This window comes from Bos indicus x Bos taurus, chromosome 6 (genome assembly GCF_003369695.1).
Source record: "Bos indicus x Bos taurus breed Angus x Brahman F1 hybrid chromosome 6, Bos_hybrid_MaternalHap_v2.0, whole genome shotgun sequence".
NCBI classification, from domain to species: domain Eukaryota; kingdom Metazoa; phylum Chordata; class Mammalia; order Artiodactyla; family Bovidae; genus Bos; species Bos indicus x Bos taurus.
Window position 1 is genome coordinate 31,125,990 of NC_040081.1, and position 26,352 is coordinate 31,152,341.

Consider the following 26,352-nt stretch of genomic DNA (forward strand, 5'->3'; position numbering starts at 1 on the left):
ATAGCTATTTGACCATGTCCCATTTATCTCTCATCTAAAGAATTTTCTTTCCTTACAATGACCTTGATAAAGATGGCTGTGAAACAGATAAAAAATTACAACTCTTAGTTTCAAGAGTATATGGTTATGTGATTTTATGTTAACAAGGGATCTGTGTACTTTATGATGTCATGGAGAGGGAAAACACTAGGAATATAGCTTTGGAGATACAGTAGAGAACTTGTTTTTCTTCTACAAGCGCAAAAGATCTTATTAGTAAAATTTTTTCACCCTACATGAAAACTGGATAAAATTTAGTGACTATAAGAGACAGAATTTCTAATTTCAAGGAGCTATTTTGCTTGTAAAAGAAAAATATATTTTATTGGGATAAAGATAATGGCTAATTAGGAGAAATTGGCCAATTAGGTAAAAATGTGGAAGACTTCTATCTAATACACCTGTTAATACTGTTTTATTAAGTCCCTGCAGGCAAAGCACTGTTCAAAATACTGGATCAAGTTATAGAGAAAACAATTGATTAATAACAAAGATTCTAAAGAGACAAAAGGAGTGACCATCACAAAGGGATCTGAAAAATAGTATGATATGATCAATATAGCAGTTGAAAAAGTGCTGTTGGATGTTTAGGAAGAGCTCATGGTTGATGAGGTGGAAGAAAGTAAATAAGTGGAATTGAGGAAGACGTGCAAAAGGACATTATAACTCTAACTGGTTAGCTTGCTATACAATTTATGTTTATAGATTCACCACTAAAGTATTTTTCCTTTATGCTCTCTAAGCCTAAATTGCTTAACCTATAAAAAAGGTACAATAATCCTTCCTTCAATGAAGTTTTACAATAATTAAATGAGATAACATAGATTGTAAGTAATCTGTACTTTTCCTGGTGGCTCAGTTGTAAAGAATCCGCCTGCCAACACAGAAGACTCAGGTTGGATCCCTGGATCAGGAAGATTCCCTGGAATAGGAAATGGCAACCCACTCTAGTATTCTTGCCTGGAGAATCCCATGGACAGAGTCCATGGGGTCACAAGAGTCAGACATGACTGAAGCAGCTTAGCATGCATGCATGCACAGATGGTATCATGGCTCTTTCTGTTTACGGGCATGACCTCTGGAGCCAGGGTTCAAATCCCACTTCAGGAGTTTATTAACTATATCTTGAGCAGTTTACCTAATGTTTTTACATATTGGTTTCCTTGACTATAAAATAGGATGATAACAATATCTATCTCTTGTGGTTTTGTGAAGATTAAAGGAGTTTCTGGGAAACTTTCAGAAGAATGACTAACTTGAAACAGACGTGTAAAAAATGATAGCATTATTATGCATATTTATGACTCTCCTTTGTTCCTTATATTCTCCAGTATCTAATAATTCTTCTTTCAGATTTGTTGTAAGGGATGTTATAGTTGACTCTCCAATATCTCTTCCACCCTGTTAGATAGATTTAAGCTATGAGTATATGTTCTCCAGGGGATCTGCTCATTTCAGGGGTAAACATCTGACCTAAGATGAACTAATTGAGCAGAAGGGTCAGATTTGTATTCGTGCTTGAGAAGAGAGATTACACATGCTCTTCTCAGTGGAAACAGGGGAACACATTGGTCCTATTGCTATTGTAAGCATCTTTTCATCACAAGGCAGGTCAGCCTGATGACAGTCCCATCTCACTCTACCAAGGATGGAGAGTGGAGAGGTAGAAAGAACTTTGGTCCTTGAAAACACTATCCTTGTGAATCAACCGTGTTTGAAGATATCTACTCTTAGATGGTATAAATTTGCTATGTGAGATACAGCTATGTGAGATAAATTTCTTTCCTTGAGAAATTATAACTTGGAGTTTATATAAGTAAATCACTTGCTATTCTTATTACTAGATTTTAGGATCTTTATAAAAGATGCCTATCTTTTTCTGCTTCTATTCTTTTCCCACCCATTTCAGTGGATATCACAACTCATTTAAGCATCTTTTTCTAATTACTACTGAAGTAATCTCTGAAATCATCAAACCCTAAATAATCCAACCAGTGTATGTCTTTCATAACTAGCACCTTCTACCTATTTAACTGTAATTCTTATTTTGTCTTCTTTCCTAAATTTCACATTTATATACCTAAGTTTCAGTCTACTGAGGTCAAGCTTACTGAATCCAAGGCAAAAGTCTTAATTCTCCTGGCTTTTAACTTACGTTTGGTTCATGCTTGACCAACTCAGTTAATGGTACCACCATCAGAAAAGAAAGTTATACTGATTCCTGTTTGTCTCACCCATCACATCCATACCATTTGCCAGGCTTATGAGTTTATAGTTATGGCAGAATGGAACCTATCACTTTCCCCAATCTCAGGTAACCTACCCTAGACTGTTCCACAGTCATTTATCTCCTGAGCTGTCTGCACTGGTCCTAACTTCCTACATTCACTTTTGCTCACTGTCTCTGCTGCCTTCCCTCCCACCAAAATTTTTATCTTTAATAGATAGAAGCAATAAACCAACCTTTTAAAAATTCCAATGTCTTATCTTTGTTAATAGGGAAATATCTGTAGTCCTTACTATGTGTTTTTTTTTTTAAGGTCCCATAATACAATTGGGCTCAACTAACTCTTCAATCTCCTTTCACACTACTTGTTAGTTTATTCACTCTGAGCCATCCTAAACTCTTTGTAATTCTTTAAACACTGCAAGCTGGACTCACTTCAGAGCTTTCATATTTGCTGTAATCTATAAGGAAAGTTATGACCAACCTAGATAGCATATTCAAAAGCAGAGACATTACTTTGCCAACAAAGGTCCATCTAGTTAAGGCTATGGTTTTTCTAGTGGTCATGTATGGATGTGAAAGTCGGACTGTGAAGAAAGCTGAGCACCGAAGAATTGATGCTTTTGAAATGTGGTGTTGGAGAAGACTCTTGAGAGTCCCTTGGACTGCAAGGAGATCCAACCAGTCCATTCTAAATGAGATCAGTCCTGGGTATTTGTTGGAAGGAATGATGCTAAAGCTGAACCTCCAATACTTTGGCCACCTCATGTGAAGAGTTGACTCACTGGAAAAAACCCTGATGCTGGGAGGGATTGGAGGCAGGAGGAAAAGGTGATGACAGAAGATGAGATGGTTGGATGGTATCGCTGACTTGATGGACGTGAGTTTGAGTAAACTCCGGGAGTTGGTGATGGACAGGGAGGCCTGGCGTGCTGCGATTCATGGGGTTGCAAAGAGTCAGACATGACTGAGCGACTGAATTGAACTGATGCACATAATAAAGAGAACGCACTGGTCATAGCAAACACCCTCTTCCAACAACACAAGAGAAGACTCTGCACATGGACATAACCAGATGGTCAATACTGAAATCAGATTGACTATATTCTTTGCAGCCAAAGATGGAGAAGCTCTATACAGTCAGCAAAAACAAGACCGGGAACTGATTGTGGCTCAGATCATGAAATCTTTATTACCAAATTCAGACTTAAATTGAAGAAAGTGGGGAAAACCACTAGACCATTCAGGTATGACCTAAATCAAATCCCTTATGACTATACAGTGGAAGTGAGAAATAGATTTAAGGGACTAGATCTGATAGACAGAATGCCTGAAGAACTATGGATGGAGGTTTGTGACACTGTACAGGAGGCAGGAATTAAGACCATCCCCAAGAAAAAGAAATGCAAAAAAGTGAAATGGCTGTCTGAGGAGGCCTTACAAATAGCTGTGAAAAGAAGTGAAAAACAAAGGAGAAAAGGAAAGATATACTCATTTGAATGCAGAGTTCCAAAGAATAGCAAGGATAGATAAGAAAGCCTTCTTCAGCGATCAATGCAAAGAAATAGAGGAAAACAATAGAATGGGAAAGACTAGAGATCTCACCAAGAACATTAGAGATACGAAGTGAACATTTCATGCAAAGATGGGCTCAATAAAGGACAGAAATGGTATGGACCTCACAGAAGCAGAAGATATTAAGAAGAGGTGGCAAGAATACACAGAAGAACTGTACAAAAAAGATCTTCACGACACAGATAATCATGATAGTGTGATCACTCACACTCACCTAGAGACAGACATCCTGGAATGTGAAGTCAAGGGGTACTTAGGAAGCATCACTATGAACAAACTAGTGGGAGTGATGGAATTCCAGTGGAGCTATTTCAAATCCTAAAAGATGATGCTGTGAAAGTGCACTCAATAGGCCAACAAATTTGGAAAACTCAGCAGTGGCCACAGGACTGGAAAAGGTCAGTTTTCATACCAATCCCAAAGAAAGGCAATGCCAAAGAATGCTTAAACTACCACACAATTGCACTCATCTCACACACTAGTAAAGTAATGCTCAAAATCCTCCAAGCCAGGCTTTAGCAACATGGGAACCGTGATTCCAGATGCTCTAGCTGGTTTTAGAAAAGGCAGAGGAACCAGAGATCAAATTGCCAACATCCGCTGGATCATCGAAAAAGCAAGAGAGTTCCAGAAAAGCATCTAGTTCTACTTTACTGACTATACCAAAGCCTTCGATTGTGTGGATCACAATAAACTGGAAAATTCTGAAGGAGATGGGAATACCAGACCACCTGACCTGCCTCTTGAGAAACCTGTATGCAGATCAGGAAGTAACAGTTAGAACTGGACATTGAACAACAGACTGGTCCCAAATAGGAAAAGGAGTACGTCAAGGCTGTGTATTGTTACCCTGCTTATTTAACTTCTATGCAGAGTACATCATGAGAAACGCTGGGCTGGAGGAAGCACAAGCTGGAATCAAGATTGCAGGGAGAAATGTCAATAATCTCAGATATGCAGATGACACCACCCTTATGGCAGAAAGTGAAGAGGAACTAAAGAGCCTCTTGATGAAAGTGAAAATGGAGAGTGAAAAAGCTGGCTTAAAGCTCAACATTCAGAAAACGAAGATCATGGCATCTGGTCCCATCACTTCATGGCAAATAGATGGGGAAACAGTGGAAACAGTGTCTGACTTTATTGTTTTTGGCTCCAATATCACTGCAGATGGTGATTGCAGCCATGAAATTAAAAGATGCTTACTCCTTAGAAGGAAAGTTATGAACAACCTAGATAACATATTAAAAAGTAGAGGCATTACTTTGGCAACAAAGGTCCATCTAGTCAAAGCTATGGTTTTTCCAGTGGTCATTTATGGATGTGAAAGTTGGAGTATAAAGAAAGCTAAGCGCAGAAGAATTGATGCTTTTGAACTGTGGTGTTGGAGAAGACTCTTGAGAGTTCCTTGGACTGCAAGGAGATCCAACCAGTCCTTCCTAAAGGAGATCAGTCCTAGGTGTTCGTTGGAAGGACTGATGCTAAAGCTGAACCTCCAATACTTTGACCACCTCATGCAAAGAGCTGACTCATTTGAAAAGACCCTGACGCTGGGAAAGATTGAGGGCAGGAGGAGAAGGGGACGACAGAGGATGAGATGGTTGGATGGCATCACGACTCAATAGACATGGGTTTGGGTAGACTCCTGCAGTTGATAATGGACAGGGAGGCCTGACGTGCTGTGGTTCATGGGGTTGCAAATAGTTGGACACTACAGAGCGACTGAACTGAAACAGACTGATGCACATAATACTCTTCCTTCACATTTTACATTCAAGGATGTAATGTGATGTTGCTTCCTCAGAAAGGTCTTTTGTGACTCTCCTCACACAGATTCATCTTTATTACCTCTCTTTTTTATGTTTTCTTCATGGCATGTTTCCTAACATGAAATTGTCCCACTTATTTGCTTTCTTATTTATGTGTTTTCCTTCAACTTTACAGTATCATGTAAGCTCCAGGAAAGCAAAAAACTTGTTATTCTTATTTACTATTTTATCTCTAGAAAAACAAAATAGTATTAATCACTAAGTAGCTGCTTAACAAATATTTGTTGGTTGAATGAATAAACATGAATCCTATTCTGGAGTAAGTTGCCTGTGAGAACTTGCAAGCAAGAAGAGGATTACCCTTCTTCCCACTCTCAAACATTACTTGAGAACTTGCTGAATATGTCCTATATAACTATTTATTATAGAAAATTTAAAAAGGTGTAAGATAGCTTTTGCAACTCTTTGCAAGTGAAGAACTTAGAACATACTTGTAGTGCCAAAATATGAACACAAGAAATGATAAACAAAAAAGTGACATATGTGGTGCACAGAAGATAAACTATAGAAACACAGTGAAGGGTTTGAGTAGAGCTGAATTTGCTAAGGAAAACTTATGCTGAGGATTGGTTAGGAGCCAGAACACAAAGAATACGTAAGATTTGAATATGACCTCATTTAAAAAACAGAAAAAGACTCACAAACATAGAGAACAAGCTTATGGTTACTAACGGGGAATGTAGGGGTTGCTGCCGCTGCTGCTGCTAAGTTGCTTCAGTCGTGTCCGACTCTGTGCGACCCCAGAGACGGCAGCCCACCAGGCTTCCCGTCCCTGGGATTCTCCAGGCAAGAACACTGGAGTGGGTTGCCATTTCCTTCTCCAATGCATGAAAGTGAAAAGTGAAAGTGAAGTCGCTCAGTCGTGTCCGACTCTAGCGACCCTATGGACTGCAGCCTACCAGGCTCTTCCGTCCAGGAGTTTGGGATTAACATATACACAGTATTGTACATAAGACAGGTAAAAAATAAGGACCTACTCTATATAGCAGAGGAAACTATACTCAACATCTTGCAATAAGCTATAAAGGAAAAAAATCTGAAAGAGAATAAATACTCGTATAGGTCTATGTATATATTGAATTACTTTGCTGTATACTTGAAAATAACTGGAAGCCCAATACAACAACCTTGTAAATTAACTATACTTCAGTAAAAAAAGAAATCATTAAAGCAATTTGAATAGGTTTGGAGAGCAAGGATAATCATGACACAATGTACTAAGCGATTCAATTAGGTTGTGACTGTGGAAAGGAAAGGAGAGGAAAGCAAAAAGGGGACATTTGAAAGCAAGTTTGGGCCTCAACCTTTTTTCCTTTGTCTCTGTACCCTTTCCATGAGCTATGTCTCTGGCTTTAATACCTTAGTGAAGAGTTTGCCCAAGTCCATATCTATCCTTCCTGCCTCTCCTTCAAATTCACACCCTGTATTGTCATTTGCATGTCATAGTCATTACATTGGGCTTCCCAGGGCACAACTGATAAAGAACCTGCCTGCCAGTGCAGGAGACAATGCAAGAGATGTGTGTTTGATGCCTGGGGTGGGAAGATCCCCTGGAGGAGGGCATGGCAACCCACCCCAGTATTCATGCCTGGAGAATCCCATGGACAGAGGAGCCTGGTGGGCTATGGTTCATACGGTCGCAGATTTGGACACAACTGAAGTGACTTAGCATGCTTTACATTTAGTCTTTACATTTCCCTGTATGGATACATCATCTTCCGGTGTCTCAAACTCAAGATATCTAGATCAAAATTAGCACTTTCACTCTCAAATCAGTTTTCTCTTCTGGCTTCTTTTCTGAGAAAAACTTCCCCGTCTTCAAGCAAGGCAAAGGTTTTCAAAATCATGTTTGGTTGCCCATTCCTTCATCTCTGTGTCTAGTTGATGGTTGATATTGCTCTTAGAATATCTCTCTGTTTCCTTTCATTTCTATTGTCTTTAGGTCATGTTTTACTCGGGAAGCTAGTGAAGAACCGGGAGAACTGGTATGCTGCAGTGCATGTGGTCACAAGAAGTTGGGACACGATTGAACAACTGATCAACAAAAACATGGTTTCCTTTTTCCTTAGTGATTCATTTACACATTCATTTAACTAATATTTATCAAATAGTTGCCATGTGGTAGGATTTTTTTCTAGATGCTTGGAAGAAATCTCTGAATAACACAGACAAAAATCCATGGATTCTTGGAATTTATATTATAGATATAGTAATGGCTCCCTACTGGTATCCTTTTTTCTAGTTAATATCTTTCCTATTTCATTGCACACATTCTTTCTCAACTAATCAAAAAGCGTACTTCTGATTCTGGCTAGTCTTCACTAAATTCTTCAATGACTCCCCATATCATAATAATCCACACGGCTTGGCTGATATTCAGAGCCCCTGGGTTCTGCTGTGTTCTCTCTCATCAGTCTTAATGAAGTACTCAACATCACTCTACTGAATATATTTTGGCTGGGAGGTAATTTGTTTGGCAAATTTCTGTAGCTGCTAAAAAACACAGAAGAGGTTCATATTAGTAAAACTGGTGTTGATTAGCTCAAGGAATATGAAAGACTGCAGAGAAGGGTCATGCTGACTTTTATAGGAAGTACTACAGAGATCTTGGTTAATTAACAGAAAAGAAGTGAAAAGTAGACTAAAATGATCAGAATAAAAATATTACTACAGAAAACATTGTATTGGAAAAAGACTGAGAATCTTATCAGAACAGAAATTCCATCACACCTTCTATCATGTCTCCATAACTCACCATGGAACGTTGGTAAGAATATCATCAAGGCATAATTTTTATGTACATTTTCTGAGACTAGTAATATGTAAAATAAAAACATGCTGGATTTCAATCATTTAAAATAGTCACTAACATTCTTTCTTTTTTTTTACTAACATTATTTCAAACATAAATAGCTTCATAAAATAATAGATGTAGAGTGGATTATTTAAAAAAATGAATGCATATTTTGAGATAAATCTCTGAAGTTGGTGTTAAAGCAAGGAACTATATTCAGTAGAACAAAAATCATTGGTGCCTCTGTTAGACATTATTCTAGACTATACAGACTCATAAATGTTATTGAATATGGAAATCTTATATTTTTATCTTAGCCATAATTTAGTTCTAGAAATAGTACAGCCAGCCTTCTGTATCCGTGGGTTCCACATGCATGGATTCAACCAATCAAAGATTAAAAAATTTGAAAAAAATTCTCAGATAGTTCCCCAAGTCAAAACTTGAATTTGCCATATGCCAGCAACTATTTACATAACATTTACATTTTATTTACAACTATTTACATAGCATCTACATTGTATTAGGTGTTATAAATAATCCTGAGATGATTATACAGAAAAAGTATACAGAAAAAAAGAAAAGATAGTATATGGGAGGATGTGTGTAGGCTATTTGAAAACACTATGTCGCTTTATATAAGGAACTTGAGCATCCATGGACTTTGGTATTCATGGGGGTCCTAGAACCAATCCCCTGTGGATACCAGGGGATTACTATAGGCTTAGTTTCATGTTAGTAAGTGTTCATTATGTAATTAGTCAGTCTGGCCAATTACGAAGTTGGTTTTTTTGAGCTGCTCAAAGAACTATGAAATGAGATAGATAAAAGGCAATTATGGATTCATCCAATTAAAAAGTCATGATGAATGAAAACTTCCATGAAGGAAAGATTAAAGTTTTGGTCAAGTACAGTCTTCAGCTATTTGCAGCAAAAGAAGATAAGAGGGAGAGAAAGTAATTACAGTGTCTTCCTACAGCTTTCAATTTTCAATACTTTTATTGTTTATTTTTGATCAGCTGATGCAAAGTAGCTTCAATTTCAAATGGATCTGTCCCCTTTTATTGGGAGACTCTTCCTGTTGGCATGATGCTTAAAATTCTGAAAGTCACCTGAATTTTGGGTAAACTAAAATGCCATTCAGCATCTTAATGTGAGAGAAGGCAGCTCCCTGAGCAGGCATGAAGACACTTTGGTTACCTGTTACCCTGGTTCACAGAGGAGCATGTGATTAGAGCTCTGGGAGTAGGACTGGGGCAGTATAGTGTCAGTAGCATGAGTGCAAACCTGGCTCTGTCACTTATTAGCCTTATGACCTTGGAAAATTGCTAATCTTTCCTGTGACTCAGTTTCCTCATCTATAAAAGGAAGTTAATGATAGTATTTACCTCTTATGGCTATTGTGGGGATTAAATGACTTACTACAGTTAGGGCACTTATGTAGCACTTGGCTGGCTCATAGTAAGTCTTTAATGAATGTTAGCTATTATTTTTGGCTATGGTATAGCTTATAAGTTAAGGATAACACAATCCATAGCATTCTATCCATCTTTTGTGCTACTTTCTCTATATGTCTATAAAGAAATGGTAATTTAAAAACAGATGTACTAGTCATGTTTGCGACTCTGTTAAGTATATTTACTAAGTAATACTCCTGGCTCCTTTATGTAAATTATAAATGGGCTTCTTAAAACACTTATTTTACTAGTAAATTTTAGAGATAAAAATTGTAACAAAGAGAACTGGCAGGGTGGGGATGGAACACTGGACTGGCTGCCTGGACTCGTCATCCCCAGGGCATGTTCTGGCCAAGGTTAGACGCTGGGCGGGTCACCCAACTTCCCTTCCTGGTTTCACAGATGTAAAATTAGGGAGTTCATCTAAATGCACACCAAAGTTTCTTTATGTCTTACATTCTAAGGTTGTTTCTTCTATCAACATAGTTATCATGAGAGCTCATGTGCTTAATCCCATGTTGTTACTATGCTTAAAATATTTTAAGGGTCTATAAAGAAAGAACACATTTTTTATTATCCTCAGTGACATCAAGTTTTCCCTTTAAAAGAGAATGAATTTTGAAAACAGTAAAAAATGTCTTGAGGCTAAGTCTGATGAGTAAAATGGGGTCGTTTGAATAGAAAAACTGTGGTGTAAGTACAATGGGATAAGGGTGCTTTTGAGAGAGGCTTATAATTGACTCTGGAGGGGATGAGTGTGTGTGTATGTACGTGTGTCCACGTGTGTGCATGAATGTGTGCTTTGAGGTGTAATACACATTTATCGTTTTAAGTTCTGTAATGTTTTGTTAAAAACCCAGCCTTCTTTCTCATCAAATTTATACCACTCTAATAACTGTGCTCTTTGCAAAACAACTGCCTTTTGAATGAAGCGATACTTACTGAGATCCAAAAAGGGCACAAATCTTATTTTTTAAAAAGGCTAATCCAACTTGCTTCTTGCAAAGCAGCTTGGTCCAATGTTGTGGGCTCATTATCCAACTGAAATACTGCTCTGTGCCTTGCAGTAGTCATTTATCTTCTCTATATCTCAGTACTTTTCTCAGAAAAGTCTAATAAAGATGCTTGTTTATAAATGGCACTCTCTTATACCTTGGCTGAAGTGTTCCCCAAATGCAGTGTGATGTAAGTACAAGGAAATCAGAATCATGCAACACTTCAGAATCTACTCCATGGGACTGCACTGTCTGATGCCGGGTTTGTATTCATCAGTGAGAACACTACATACTTCTTAAGTGCAAAGTCTTATCATTTTCTTAAAATTTTGCTCCTGCTTTATGAGATTAATAAAACTGATTGCAAATCATATAGTGCACATACGATAAATGTTTTTGAAACATTCACAAACTGGAAATATCAACTGCACTTATACTCAAATTTATTTTGACCAAATACTAAAAGAAATGTAAATGACAGGTTCTCCACTAGAAGCAGCAAAGTGATTGGTAAAGCCCACAGGATATTAGTCATAAAAATAGCTCCATCAGGATTCACAAAACAGAAAAGATGACAAAAAAACTACCTAATTTTTTTCTCTTTTGTTGATGTTCCCTAAATTCAGCATTCTAAATTTAAAACAAATGTTTTAAAGTGGGGGAGGTGCTTTGAGCTAGGAATAGTAGTTTCTACATTTCTATTTACATTCCTTTCAATGGTTTCTAGAGGCTATTCTTTGTTTAATATATGCATGTTATATGAGAAAAGAAAATATTTTCCTTCATTTAAATATTAAAATGTATGTTATATTAAACAAAAATGTATGTATAAACATATATTATTATTTTCTTCTACTATCTCCCCTTGAATGTGAACCTTTGACATCCCCCTGGTTTTGCAACTTCTGAAACATCTTCTTTTCTTATTTTATATAAATAGCACATCTAAACTATCTTTTTCTTCATCTAGAACAGAAAATGTGCATGTGATGAAACCAGCTGGTTTTCACAGTGTGTATGTATTTGTGTGTATATTTAAGTGTTTATGTGTACAGTTGATCCTTGACCAAAGTAGAGGTTAGAAGCACTGACCTTCCTCATAGTATCAAATTTATATACAAATTTGATACATCCTAGGTTCCTTCTTATCTGAGGTTCCTCCATGTCTGCCATTCTGCATCCCTGGATTCAAGCAACATTGAGCTATGTGGTACTATAGTGTTTATTGGATAACAAAAAAATCCACATATATGTGGGCCTGTGCAGTTCAAACTCACGTTGTTCAAGGGTCAACTGTATATATAATTAAAAAAATAATACCTCATAGAAAAAAATAAAGGAATTCCAGAAAAACATCTACTTCTCTTTCATTGACTACCTTAAGGTCTTTGACTGTGTGGATCTCAACAAACTATGGAAAATTCATAAAGAGATGAGAATACCAGACCACATTACCTGCCTCCTGAAAAACCTGCATGCAGGTCAAGAAGCAACAGCTGGAACCGGACATGGAACAATAGACTGGTTCCAAATTAGGAAAGGAGTATGTCAAGGTTGTATATTGTCACCCTGATTATTTAACTTATATGCAGAGTACATCATGCAAAATCTGGGCTGGATGAAGCACAAACTGGAATCAAGTTGGCCGGGAGAAATATTGATAATCTCAGTTATATGGATGATACCACCCTAATGGCAGAATGTGAAGAGGAACTAAAAAGCCTCTTGATGAAGATGAAACAGGAGAGTGAAAAAGCTAGCTTAAAACTCAACATTCAAAAAACGAAGGTCATGGCATCTGGTCCCATCACTTAATAACAAATAGATGGTGAAAAAATTGCGATAGGTTTTATTTTCTTGGGTTCTAAAATCACTGTGGACAGTGACTGCAGCCATGAATTTAAAAGATGCTTGCTCCTTGGAAGAAAAGCTATGACAAATGTAGACAGCACATTAAAAAGCAGAGATATCACTTTGCCAACAAATGTCTATATATATAATCAAAGCTATGGATTTTCTGGTAGTCTTGTATGAATATGAGAGTTGGACCATAAAGCAGGTTGAGTGCTGAAGAATTGATGCTTTTGAACTGTGGTGCTGGAGAAGACTCTTGAGTCCCTTGGACAGCAAGGAGATCAACCCTGAATAATAATTGGAAGGACTAATGCTGCAGCTCTAATACTTTGGCCACCTGATGTGAGGAGCTGACTCATTGGAAAAGACCCTGACTCTGGGAAAGATTGAGAGCAGGAGGAGAAGGGGATGAGCTGGTTGAATGGCATCATAGACTCAATGGACATGAATTTGAGCAAACTGGGAGACAGTGAATGACAGGGAAGCCTGGTGTGCTGCAGTCTGTGGGTCGCCAAGAGTCGGACATGACTAAATGACTGACCAACAGAAGTATCTTGAGAATATCACCGCTGCTTTCAGAGCAGAAGGACTGTATATATTTTGCATGTCAAAAGGGAAAACAGTTGTCTCCTTGGCTTCTGGTTATATCCTTCCAGCCAACTGAGTAGAGAGCTTTAAGCCAGTTGGTGATTGATTCTGGAGCTGCTAATAGGCAATCAATGGAGGTTGCTTTTTTCTCTTTCTGGAAAGGGAACAAAGGGCTTAGAAAGTTGGAAAATAAAAGGATTACAGATCTATGCTTTTTAGTTAAAGGAATATTTTCTACCTTTCTTTTGGGAATGGATGCATAAAATTTCTTGGACGCATAAAATTTCTTACAGTAGGAAGTAGAAAGAAAGGTGGAGCTGTGCTGTTTGTTTTCTTTTCAACTTTTATTACTCATTATATAAAACATTGGAGAAATCAAGATAAAAAGAAAATTATTTTGATGAGAGGATAGAAGACTTTTTAAATATCAAGTGAGCACAAAGGATAGGTATTCAATATATTTGATTACAAGTAAATAGGATGATCTTTGAGCATAAAGTTAGATAGGTCTTTTATTAATTCCTCAAATATTTAATGAATGCTTACTCTATGTAGGCATGAAATAGGCACTAGGAAAAAGCCTATATCCAAGGAGCTCAAAATGAAACAAAAATAGTCAATTATAGACAAATAATGAAAATATATTATAAATCAAAGATTATGATTAATCTATTCTGTGGCCCTAAGGGAGAGAGGGAGAGAGGAATAAGAGAGCAATCTCTCAGTGTTTATTTAAAACATAGCTTTTAGTCTGACAAATTAGAGTATGTGATACGGAAAACCTGTCCTGTAAATCTAATCTGTGCTCAATAAAGAGATACTGGATCACAGAAGAAAACAACAAACAAAAAACCACAGCTTGTTAAAACTGTATGTCAATTTTGGTAGCCAGACTGTCTGGATTTAAATCTCAGTTCTAATACCCCAAAGATTTGTGATCTCAGTTTCTGTGTTTATAAAATGAGGATAATAATAGTACTTACCTCAAAGACTGCTACATGTAAGAACCAGGGTCTTGTACCCAGTAAGCATTATACAGTATATTTTATATTGTTTTTGTAAGCTTTTAACAGAAAGATAAGGGAAGACAGGGTGCATAATCACCATAAAACTAAACACAGAAGTAAAAAAAATCGAACAATTTCCAGTTTTATTGATTTCTTTGTGATTCTGAGCAAATCATGTACCCCTTTGGATTGGTTACAACCCTGCTGAAAAGGGAACTACTGCTCATTCTATTTCTAAAAATTCTGAAACTCTGTGATGTGGTTGAGATATTGTTTATGCATCTTTGCCACTACCCATGAATTCAACACAATCATTCTCGATGTAGTTTGAAATATGTCCTTGTTTTTGTGCCACTACGTGGTTCTATTCCCAAAGTTAAGGATTAGTAGCCAATAGGCAAAAAGGGACTCCTTGACACCCCCTAAGGCTTGAAAACAGAGGTGCACTTGTACTAAATCCTCAGTAAATATTTTTTGTTATTTTTTTAGCCTTATGACTGGTTAAGGTTCTAAGATACACTGGAATTAATTTTAGTAATGGCATAATAATATCAGTGAAAAATTCAGTTCTCTTCCATTCTTAAATATCTTTAATGTAACAACTTTTGATGATTTTCTTACACTAAGAACTATTATAAGACAAAGGCCACACAAAACATTTGATGCACAAATAGTTTCAGAGAAATCATTACAAAAATTACTGGCCACACTAGGACTCTGCTTCCAAGTTACCTAGTATTTGTACTCCAAAGTAATGGAGCTGAAGCCACTTCATGTGAAGAGACAACTTGTCGAAAAAGACCTTGATGCTGGGAAAGATTGAAGGCAGGAGAAGAGAGCTATAAAGATGAGATGGTTGGATAGCATCACCGACTCAATGGACATGAGTTTAAGTAAACTCCGGGAGATTGTGAAGGACAGGGAAGCCTGGTGTGCTGCAGTCCATGGGGTTGCAAAGAGTCAGACACGAGTTAGCCACTGAACAACAACAGGAAACAAACTCTTCCATCCAAATCTACAGTCATCTATTGTAGCACTTACTGGTCCTCTGCACGTCTACTCACATGCAACTGTACAAGTGAGCGTGTCAATACAACCCATGACGCTGGTGCCTAAGAGGATGCTTGCCAACTTCAGGCTCATTCACTCAGTGTATGTACTTGTGGACTAACAGCTGTGCACTAATATGTAAGTATGTAATAAACAAATACACAACATTCATGTGATTGGTCTGAAGTTGTATAAGCATATAAGATATTGGTCAGATAGCAGACTATAAATATAGTTACTAAACCACTATATAATATTTATTTAAGATATTCATATTTATTACATATTAAAGTACTTTATATCTTATATATGTAGTTCAGGAGCATAGTCACCTGAGAACTAATTAGTATTTACTTATTAAAAATCACTGTGAATATTATTATTTCATTGAATATAGTGACATGAGCAATCAGTGATTCAGTGTAATCAGTGGTCCAGGATAAGTTGCTGTATTAAAACTATTTATAGTAATTGTAAAGTATAACACAATTACTAAGTGTGATGGTCTTTATAACTTTTAAATCAGTTAATAAAAAAGAGTTCTCTTTTCCCTAGTGGCTAGAATGAAAGGGAATGAATACAGACATTTTCTGGGTTCTAGGGGAGAGTTTGGGTGGCAGCTTAACATGGCATATGTGTACAGAGAGAGGCAGCCAGGTTATGTTTCTTTCCTGGCTCTCTCTTCTTCCAGATGTCCAGGTAACCAGGATGCAGAGTGTCATTATTTAAGGAGCTCCACAGAAAAGGACAGTTTAAACTGTCAGCATCCATAATGCAAATCAAACAAAGGAAAAATAATGCTCAATGCTTAATATTGTTTTCCAGTAGATCACTGAAAGATATTGACTCAGAATTAAAATCTCCATACGGTAAAGTGCCACAGGGATAGTAAGAAATGGAACACTTGGTGTGATTGATTAAACATTTCTTTAATTGCTATTATGTTTGTGTAGTGATTTTATTGGCTTCATTTTTTGTTTTGCATAAAAGACCTAGAAATCAAATATAGAAACAAAAAATATTTGTAGTGAAGAAAAGGCCAATTAACTGCAGCTAGTGAATAAACAATCTTTTTCTTGAAAACCTGGTTTATGTTTAGCATCCCTTAAACTTTTCTGCTGGGCTTATACCATAAAATCCTGGCATCCCCTTCATTCCGTTTTGCTTTCCATTCTCTCTTCTATATTTATTAGAAATAATGGTGTGCCTTTTTGATCAGAAGCATCTCTTCTACTTGGTCCTTCCTCCTCATTTCCCTTGGCCCCATTCTAGATCAGCCTTCATTACCTTATGCATCCTGGTTTGTTTTAGTCTTTGCTGAAATCCATCTTTCACATCAAAACTAGATTAACTTTCCCTTAAATATCATCATCACCATTTTACCCCGGGCTCCAGAATGAACAATAGCCGCCTGTAGCCGCCTGTAGCCTACAATATGAATTTCAAACTTCAAATTTTCTTTCGGATTAACTTGATGTCTTTATTGTTACCCAGTACATTCTGATCTCTCCCACTTCTATTCTTTTGTTTTCATTGTTTCTCCAAGAATTCATTTTTTTCCTTCAGCCTAATTATTCTCTACTATTCTTTCAAGGTCAAGTCCAAGGTTCACATCCTTTGAAGACCTTTCATTTATATTTCCTTGGATTAACTCTTTATTCTGTATGGAATTCAATTTTTTCAATATCTCAACTGCACAATTTAACCCAGTATAAATAAGCAATACTGATAAACACCAGTACATATTTATAGAAATGTCTGTATTGTTCATTGTTTCATGTGCTAAGGTCTTTTATCTCCAGCTAGAAAATGAAAATCATGGCATCCGGTCCCATCATTTCATGGCAAATAGATGGGGAAACAATGGAAACAGTGACAGACTTTATCTTCTTGGGCTCCAAAATCACTGCAGATGGTGATTACAGCCATGAAATTAACATGATTGTTCCTTGGAAGTAAAGTTATGACAAACCTAGACAGCATATTAAAAAGCAGAGACATCACTTTGCCAAGAAAGGTCTGTCTAGTCAAAGCTACGGTTTTTCCAGTAGTCACCTATGGATGTGAGAGTTGGACCATAAAGAAAGCTGAGCGCCGAAGAATTGATCCTTTTGAACTGTGGTGTTGCAAAAGACTCTTGAGAGTCCTTTAGACTGCAATGAGATACAACCAGTCCATCCTAAAGGAAAAGAGTCCTGAATATTCACTGGAAGGACTGATGCTGAAGCTGAAACTCTAATACTTTGGCCACCTGATGAGAAGAACGGACTCACTGGAAAAGACCCTGATGCTGGGAAAGATTGAAGGCTGGAGGAGAAGGGGATGACAGAGGATGAGAGAGTTGGATGGCATCACCGACTTGATGGACGTGAGTTTGAGCAAGCTCTGGGAGTTGGTGATGGACAGGGCAGCCTGACATGCTTGCAGTCCATGGGGTCGCAAAGAGTCAGACACCACTGAGTGACTGAACTAAACTGAGACCACAAGTGATTTTCAAGTAGATTCCCTTAGTATATACTCATCATAAATACACTTTAATTGATAAACTTCATTTATACCTTAATATGTTACTTGCCAATTTATGTATATTTTGGTTATCTTACACTTAAAATTGTCCCCAGAAAGGACCATTAGTAATTTATATTATTGTTCAGAGTTATTTACTTCCCTCTTCCCTTTATGTAGGGTATTCTCCAAGCCAGGCTTCAGCAATATGTGAACCGTGAACTTCCTGATGTTCAAGCTGGTTTTAGGAAAGGCAGAGGAACTAGATATCACATTGACAACATCCGCTGGATCATGGAAAAAGCAAGAGAGTTCCAGAAAAACATCTATTTCTGCTTGATTGACTATGCCAAAGCCTTTGACTGTGTGGATCACAGTAAACTGTGGAAAATTCTGAAAGAGATGGGAATACCAGACCACCTGACCTGCCTCTTGAGAAATTTGTATGCAGGTCAGGAAGCAACAGTTAGAACTGGACATGGAACAACAGACTGGTTCCAAATAGGAAAGGGGGTACGTCAAGGCTGTATGTTGTCACCCTGTTTATTTAACTTCTATGCAGAGTACATCATGAGAAACACTGGACTGGAAGCAACACAAGCTGGAATCAAGATTGCCGGGAGAAATATCAATAACCTCAGATATGCAGATGACACCACCCTTATGGCAGAAAGTGAAGAGGAACTAAAAAGCCTCTTGATGAAGGTGAAAGTGGAGAGTGAAAAAGTTGGTTTAAAGCTCAACATTCAGAAAACGAAGATCATGGCATCCGGTCCCATCACTTCATAGGAAATAGATGGGGAAACAGTGGAAACTGTCAGACTTTATTTTTATGGGCTCCAAAATCACTGCAGATGGTGACTGCAGCCATGAAATTAAAAGATGCTTACTCCTTGGAAAGAAAGTTATGACCAACCTAGATAGCATATTCAAAAGCAGAGACATTACTTTGCCAACAAAGGTTCATCTAGTCAAGGCTATGGTTTTTCCTGTGGTCATGTATGGATGTGAGAGTTGGACTGTGAAGAAGGCTGAGTGCTGAAGAATTGATGCTTTTGAACTGTGGTGTTGGAGAAGACTCTTGAGAGTCCCTTGGACTGCAAGGAGATCCAACCAGTTCATTCTAAAGGAGATCAACCCTGGGATTTCTTTGGAAGGAATGATGCTAAAGCTGAAACTCCAGTACTTTGGCCACCTCATGCGAAGAGTTGACTCATTGGAAAAGACTCTGATGCTGGGAGGGATTGTGGGCAAGAGGAGAAGGAGACGACAGAGGATGAGATGGCTGGATGGCATCACTGACTCGATGGATATGAGTCTGAGTGAACTCTGGGAGTTGGTGATGGACAGGGAGGCCTGGTGTGCTGTGATTCATGGGGTCGCAAAGAGGTGGACATGACTGAGCGACTGATCTGATCTGATCTGATATTTACATACCCCACTGATTCAGAGCTTGGCCATGAAACTCTTTTTAGTTAGTGGTCTGTGAGAAGAGGTGATGTATGCCACACTCATGCAAGAAGCGCAGGAGGCGCCAGGGTTCTGCTGGCCTCTTTCACAAGTTCTCTTTGAAATGAAAACAACTTATCCCAGACAGGACTGCTTCTCTGACCTGGTCCCTGGGACAAGAAGCTGTACAGGGACCTGCAGTTGACCCACAACTCACAGCAGAATTCAGTCAAATCACAGTCCTTATGTTCCATGAATGAGAAATAGCTTTTTTCAAGTCATTGGTACTTTGGGTTGTTTGCTACACAGAAAAGGTGACTAATGTAGGACCTTAGAGTTGATTTAACATCCTTATTTGCTGATAAGGAGAGATATCTAGGTTTTTAGTAGCTAACAGAAGAATCACAACAAATATTTGAACTACTGACTTGTTCTGTTAAACACTAAATACCTAGATTTTTGTTATCTTGAAATTTGGGGGAATGTCACTCAAATTTGGGGCCTTAGTACTACCTAGACTACTACCCAGTACTGCTCTCTTTTGTCTGGCTTTTACCTAAAGAATATCTAGTAATAAACCAAACGAACTATCAGTGTCAAATGGGACATACTTCTACCTGAAAGATATTACACTCTTTTAGGTTCAAGCTTGTTTGGTAGTAGATAGAATAAAATGCAGTGATTTTTAAAATACCTTTCAGGCTCAACACTCTCATCTGCACTGTTAATCCAAAATATATATTTCAAAATCTTCTTTCTTAAATAACACAGAAAATTCTGATTTCAGGATGAATATAACTTCTTAATAAATTGTCTCCTAAATTTCCATGACAAAGTTTCATGTGTACTTTGACACCAAATGACAAGACTAAAATTCCCACGTTTTCCCTTTGCAAAACTGAGATGGAAACATCCCTATCAGCATGTGCTTCAGAATTTTAACTTGGTCCTGAAGTTTATTTTATGCTTTGCAGTTTTTAGAAATGAATTAATTTTGCTTACTTTATGACATTTTTAGTCCCTAAAAATTCAGAGACTAAACTCAATTACATTTTTATTTTATTTTCTATATCATCTTTTTGAGAATAACTAGTTATATGCAGCAATAACTTTTCCCTTTTAATGGGAAAATAATACTTTAGTACATGCTTTAGGAAATGAATGTTTTATTGTAGAACCATTCATAACTTCCCTTTTATGTTGTTGTTTATTGTGGTTTTCCAAATAAAGAAACAAAATGTAATAAACTAAATGGAGTAACCAAGTAAATTTTCTTTTTCTATATTTTCTCTCTTCTTATTTGAACTGCACACAAATCTTACCTTTGTGAAAAAACATCCCGGTAAGGACTGCCATGCTGTAATGCAATTCCATATCCTCGGTCAGCAACGGTATTCCCAATGGTATAAAAGGAACAATCTGGGTCATTGATCGCCACATATTCCAATACAGCTGCATCCCACACAAAAGCATAATTTCCATATTTCACCTGTGCAAATATGAAGAACATGAGAGGAAAAAGGTTTAAGGTTGGAATTCGGTCATATAGACAGGATAAAAAAATGTTACATTGCCATACAATTAACAGTGTAAACAATAATAGGGCCTATATTTCAAACTAAACACCTATTCTGAATGAGAATTTGGCTTTTGGTTAATTTATAGCTCTGTTCTCTTGGAAATGCAATGAAGTTGGAATGTTAACTATGTTTCCAGGCACCCCACTTATAGTAAAATGACCCCTGAGTAGTAAATGTCATCTGAACTGGGAGAACAGTAAATGCAGGGAAGGAAGCCATGTCTTTGAGCTTCTTTGAGTGCAGTAATCCTTATACAGCTGGCCTTGTGTCTTTCAGGACCCTGGAAATTGTGCTTGTTTTTGGAGTTGTTATAAGAGATATTGGTTCCTTTGGATTATTAGGCTTCTAAGCCAGGTAGGCTTTTGTACCACCCAACATGGGTATTATCTTCCTGTGAAGTAAGCCAGAAGGACAAACACCAATACAGTATACTAACGCATATATATGGAATTTAGAAAGATGGTAACGATAACCCTCTATACGAGACAGCAAAAGAGACACTGATGTATAGAACAGGCTTATGGACTCTGTGGGAGAGGGAGAGGGTGGCAAGATTTGGGAGAATGGCATTGAAACATGTGAAATGTCATGTATGAAACGAGATGCCAGTCCAGGTTCAATGCACGATGCTGGATGCTTGGGATTGGTGCACTGGGACGACCCAGAGGGATAATATGGGGAGGAAGGAGGGAGGAGGGTTCAGGATGGATTTTCTTTTAAAAATTTAGAAAAAAAAGAATTAATATCTTCCTGTCTGTGACCTGTACTCCAAATGAATTCTGTAAGTACAACTCATATTGAAGAAAAATAGCTAACACTGCCTGGCTGGCAAGATTTCTTGTCCTATGTCCTTCTAAGTTAATCTGTTGTCAAGTGTGACCTATGGTAATCTTGTAGTCAAACTTGGTAGGTGCTGTAATGAGGGAAAAAAAATAATTATACAACCTTCTCTATTACCATATAGGGAACATGATTTCTTCTGGGTTATTTATAATATCTTTCAATGATTATCCCTTTTTTCTATTAGTAATCACTCATAAGTTACAAATTTAACAAAAATAAAAACAGATGTTAATAAAGTTAATTTAGAAAATTATTATATATAACATAAAACTAAATTCATAAAATAGATGGAACTAATAATTAAATCAAATATTCAGTGTGTTTATTTGCTTGTTTGCTTATTTACTTATTTGAGGGGAAAGCAATATTTTGGTAAATATGATTAGGGAAAAAGAAAAAAATATATAAGTATAGGTAGAGGGAATGATGTTAACAAAATGGGTGAATAGGAAGTTCCCCCCGCTTCAAGTGTGTTAGATGCTCTGTTGTGTCCAACTCTTTGGAACCCCAAGGACTGTAGCCTGCCAGGCTTCTCTGTTCATGGAATTTTCCAGGTAAGAATACTGGAGTGGGTAGCCATTCCCTTCTCGAGGGGATTTTCCCAGCCTAGGGATAGAACCCGGGTCTCCTGCGTTGTAGGATTCTTTTCATCTGAGCCACCAGGGCCTTCATATCCCTAGAAAAATATCAATGTAGTAGCCATCCATAAACAAAAGTGCCTTTGCGGGAGGCTTGGGACCCAGTTTTCTGCTGAAAAACTCAGGCAGAGTCTAAGGCTGATATAGGATGCTTTCAGAAGGAGGCATGTACCCCAGTGGCCAGCTGGCCCACTGTGGTCCTGGCTGCAGTCCTAAAAGCAGCCCTATTTCCCTGTGGACTCTGCTCCAGCATCTGTGAAGATAACAGGTAAGGATGTCCATTTTCACCACTTCTATTCAATATAGTACTGGAAGTTCTAGCCAGAGTAATTAGACAAAGAAAAACGCTCAAATTTGTATACATGTGAAAGGAAGAAGTGTAATTATTTCTATTTGCAGATCATGTGACCATATGTGTAGAAAATCCTGGAGAGTACAAGTTGTTGTTCAGTAGCCCAGTCAAGTCCGACTCTTTGTGACCCCATGAATTGCAGCATGCCAGGCTTCCCTGTCCTTCACTATCTCCTGGAGTTTGCTCAGACTTATGTCCATTTAATCAATGATGCCATACAAACATCTCATCTTCTGTGATCCTCTTCTCCTCCTGCTTTCCATCTTTCCCACTGTCAGGGTCTTTTGCAATGAGTCAGCTCTTAGCATTAGGTGGCCAAAGTATTGGAGCTTTAGCTTCAGCATTAGTCTTTCCAATGAATATTCAGAGTTGATTTCCTTTAGGATTGACTGGTTTGATCTTCTTGCAGTCAAAGGGACTTTCAAGAGTCTTCTTCAGCACCATAATTTGAAAGCATCAATTCTTTGGTGCTCAGCTTTCTTTATGGTTCAACTCTCACACCTGCACATGACTACTGGAAAAACCATAGCTTTGACTATACAAAGTGATGTCCTGTATACAATGTGATGCTTTTGTCGACAAAGTGATGTCTCTGCTTTTTAATATGCTGTCTAGTTTTGTCATAGCTTTTCTTCCAAGCAGCGCCTTTTAATTTCATGACTGCAGTCACATTATATACAAAATAAATTCCTATAGTGCAATACATTAATTAAAATGAACAAAGAATCAAAATTTTAAAAATCCACAAAACTAGAAAAATCTTATATTGGAAAAAGAATGGGACATTCAAATATAAATATAGGGGAAGAAAATGTAAGTAAATATTTAATATATTTAACTCAGTTGTGTGTGTGTGTGTGTGTGCTCAGTCGTGTCTGTTCTTTGAGATCCTGTGGACTGTAATCCACCTGGCTCCTCTGTCAGTGGGATTTTCCAGGAACGAATACTGGATTGGTTTCCATTTCCTCCTCCAGGAGACCTTCTAGACCCAGGGACTGAACTCGCGTCTCTTTTGGCTCCTGCATTGGCAGGCGGATTCTTTGCCATTGAGCCACCTGGGAAGCCACCTTAACTCAGTTAGCCGTCTATATCCATGGGTTTTGCACCCATGGATTCACCCAACTATGGACAGAAAACATTCAAAAAATAAAATTCCAGAAAGTTCCAAAAAGATTAATCCCAGATTAAGTTGGAGGTTGAATTTGCTGCATGCTTGCAACTGTTTACATAGTATTTACACTGTATTTACAACTTTTTACATAGTATTTATGTTGTATCAGGTATGAAAAGTAATCTAGAAATGACTTAAAGTATATGGCAAGATATGTGTAAGTTATATGCAAATATTACATCATTTTATACAGGGGATACAAAGAACCCTGGATTTGGGGGTTCCTGGAAATAATCCTCTGCAAATACTGAAGGACGACTATACTGCCTTTATATATATTTGCTTAGGTCGGGCTAATATCAGATACTTGATAAAAAGTTTTGCATGAAATATGGTCTAAAAACTTCAGACCAGTTTACTGTGCACAGTGGATACTTTTTTTGGGAGTGAACTACCCCAACCAAACCCATGGGATCTCAAAACAGATAAATAAGTCATTGCAACTATTCATGGAGTGTCTCCTGTACCCTAGGCAATATGTCAGGTACTATGGTTCAGTGCTCCTTAAAATGTGATGCTATTAGAATTAGAATTACCATTGTATTCTTGTCTTAAAAAATGTAAACTCCAGACCCGACCCTAAATTTACTGCATTGGAACGTTTGGTGTTTGAGACCTGGGGTACAAAATCTTGATAGTAGACAATCTTATGAACACCACAATTTTTAAATAAAATTGTTTTGAAAAAAAATGAATAATATAATCAGGAAGAATTTTTGAACTTGAGGCTTGATATAATTATAAAAACTGATAGATTCTTGCAATATTAGTATGGGAGGGGGGAAGTACTTGGTTAAGTTCCCTCTGTATTGATTACTTGTATCTGCATGGTCAGCCCGAAGCCCTTGCTATCTCTGATCTTTTGCATTAATTACACTAGGGAAGGAGTTCTTGACTGAGACCTCTATAATGAAAGGCAGATTAAGAAGAGAAAAACAGAAGTTTATCGACATGTGTGCCTTGTGCATACAAGGGAGATGTCCAGGGAAAATTGAGTAACTCAAAGAAGTGGCTTGGAATTCAGGATGCAATACTATTTAAATAGGGAATGGGAGGGGGTTATGGTCATTTTGGGGAAAGTAAAGAATCCGCCTGCAATGCGGGAGACACAGGAGACTCCAGTTCAATTCCTGGGTTGGGAAGATCCCCTCCTCCTTGGGCTTTCCCAGTGGCTCAGACGGTAAAAGGAATCTGTCTATAATGTGAGAGACCTGGGTTCAATCCCTGGGTTGGGAAGATTCCCTAGAGGTGGGCACGGCAACCCACTCCAGTATTATTGCCTGGCGGGCTACAGTCTAAGGGGTTGCAAAGAGTCGGACACGACTGAGTGACTAGGCACAGACACAAATGATTTTTAGCAAAGACCCTCAGAAGAATAGAAGGGTAGTATGATAGTTGGTGACAAAGTTGTATGGTGCTGACTTCCGATCTCTTCTGTGATGAGTCAATATTCCTTGGATGATGAAACTCTCGAAGACAGAATTTATGATGATTAAGTTACTTTCAGAAGATTTATCTTTAGGCAAATAAAAGCAGTTCAGAGAAAGCCTCTCCCTGCATTTGCTGTTTTTCAAGTGTTTGCAGTTCAAAATAATATGTCAGTGTTGTATATTTTGGAGTGGCTTATTCTGTTTCCCTTCATCACCAACTGTTGTATCGGTCATTTTAACTTTCTGGGTCGATACTTACAAGAGAGATAGCAGTGGCCTTGAAGCCTTCTCTAGCAACCTACTTTGATTTTGCTACTTTCCTCCATTTAAAGCAGCTACCCCTCCTGGATCCCCTTGCAGCTTCCTTACAACCATCCAGGGACCTCCCCAGTTGGAGACATATTGCTTTGCTATTAGAAAAGTGTTCTAGCATTGCTGTTCCTGCTTTGTGAACTGTAGAGCTCCATTTAAATGTACAGTAACATTATCATTGCCATTATATACATGCTTCTAGTAATTCTAATGTTACAAAGCATTATGAATGCATTTTAAAAAGAGAACCATTAAAACAGTATGATTATAGCCTACAGCAAGGCCCTTGAAATGTTGCATAGTAACCCAAACTATTTTAGCTTTTAAAAATATCCCTGGCCTTTTTCATCTACTGAAACATACAATCACTGTCCTTTACATGATTTTTAACCAGTAAATTAAAACTATCTAGAAAATACTCATCGACAAAACCTAAAATCACTTTTTAACAGAATAATAATTGAAGGTTTGGCATGGGAATTTTCAAGTCATCTGAATAGGTGATGGGTATTATTTAAAAATTTTCAACTAGTCTTTGTTGTTGAGGTCATGTTTGGATAAGCAGCTAAACTATGGGTCATTATTTTACACTGAATTCCATGCCAGTAGAGTAATTTATACAGGTCAAACCAGAGGGCAAAAGTGTATCCATGTCAACAC

General features: G+C 37.7%; 1 protein-coding gene across 3 annotated transcripts in view; it reads right to left on the minus strand.

Moving 5' to 3' along the window:
- Positions 1 to 26,352, minus strand: part of GRID2 (glutamate ionotropic receptor delta type subunit 2) — a 1,644,075-nt gene that overhangs the window by 163,300 nt on the left and 1,454,423 nt on the right. For all 3 annotated transcript variants that reach the window (XM_027544060.1, XM_027544061.1, XM_027544059.1), the window contains exon 14: positions 20,689 to 20,855. In XM_027544060.1, the coding sequence (XP_027399861.1) occupies positions 20,689 to 20,855 (167 nt within the window). The remainder of the gene's footprint in view (positions 1 to 20,688; positions 20,856 to 26,352) is intronic.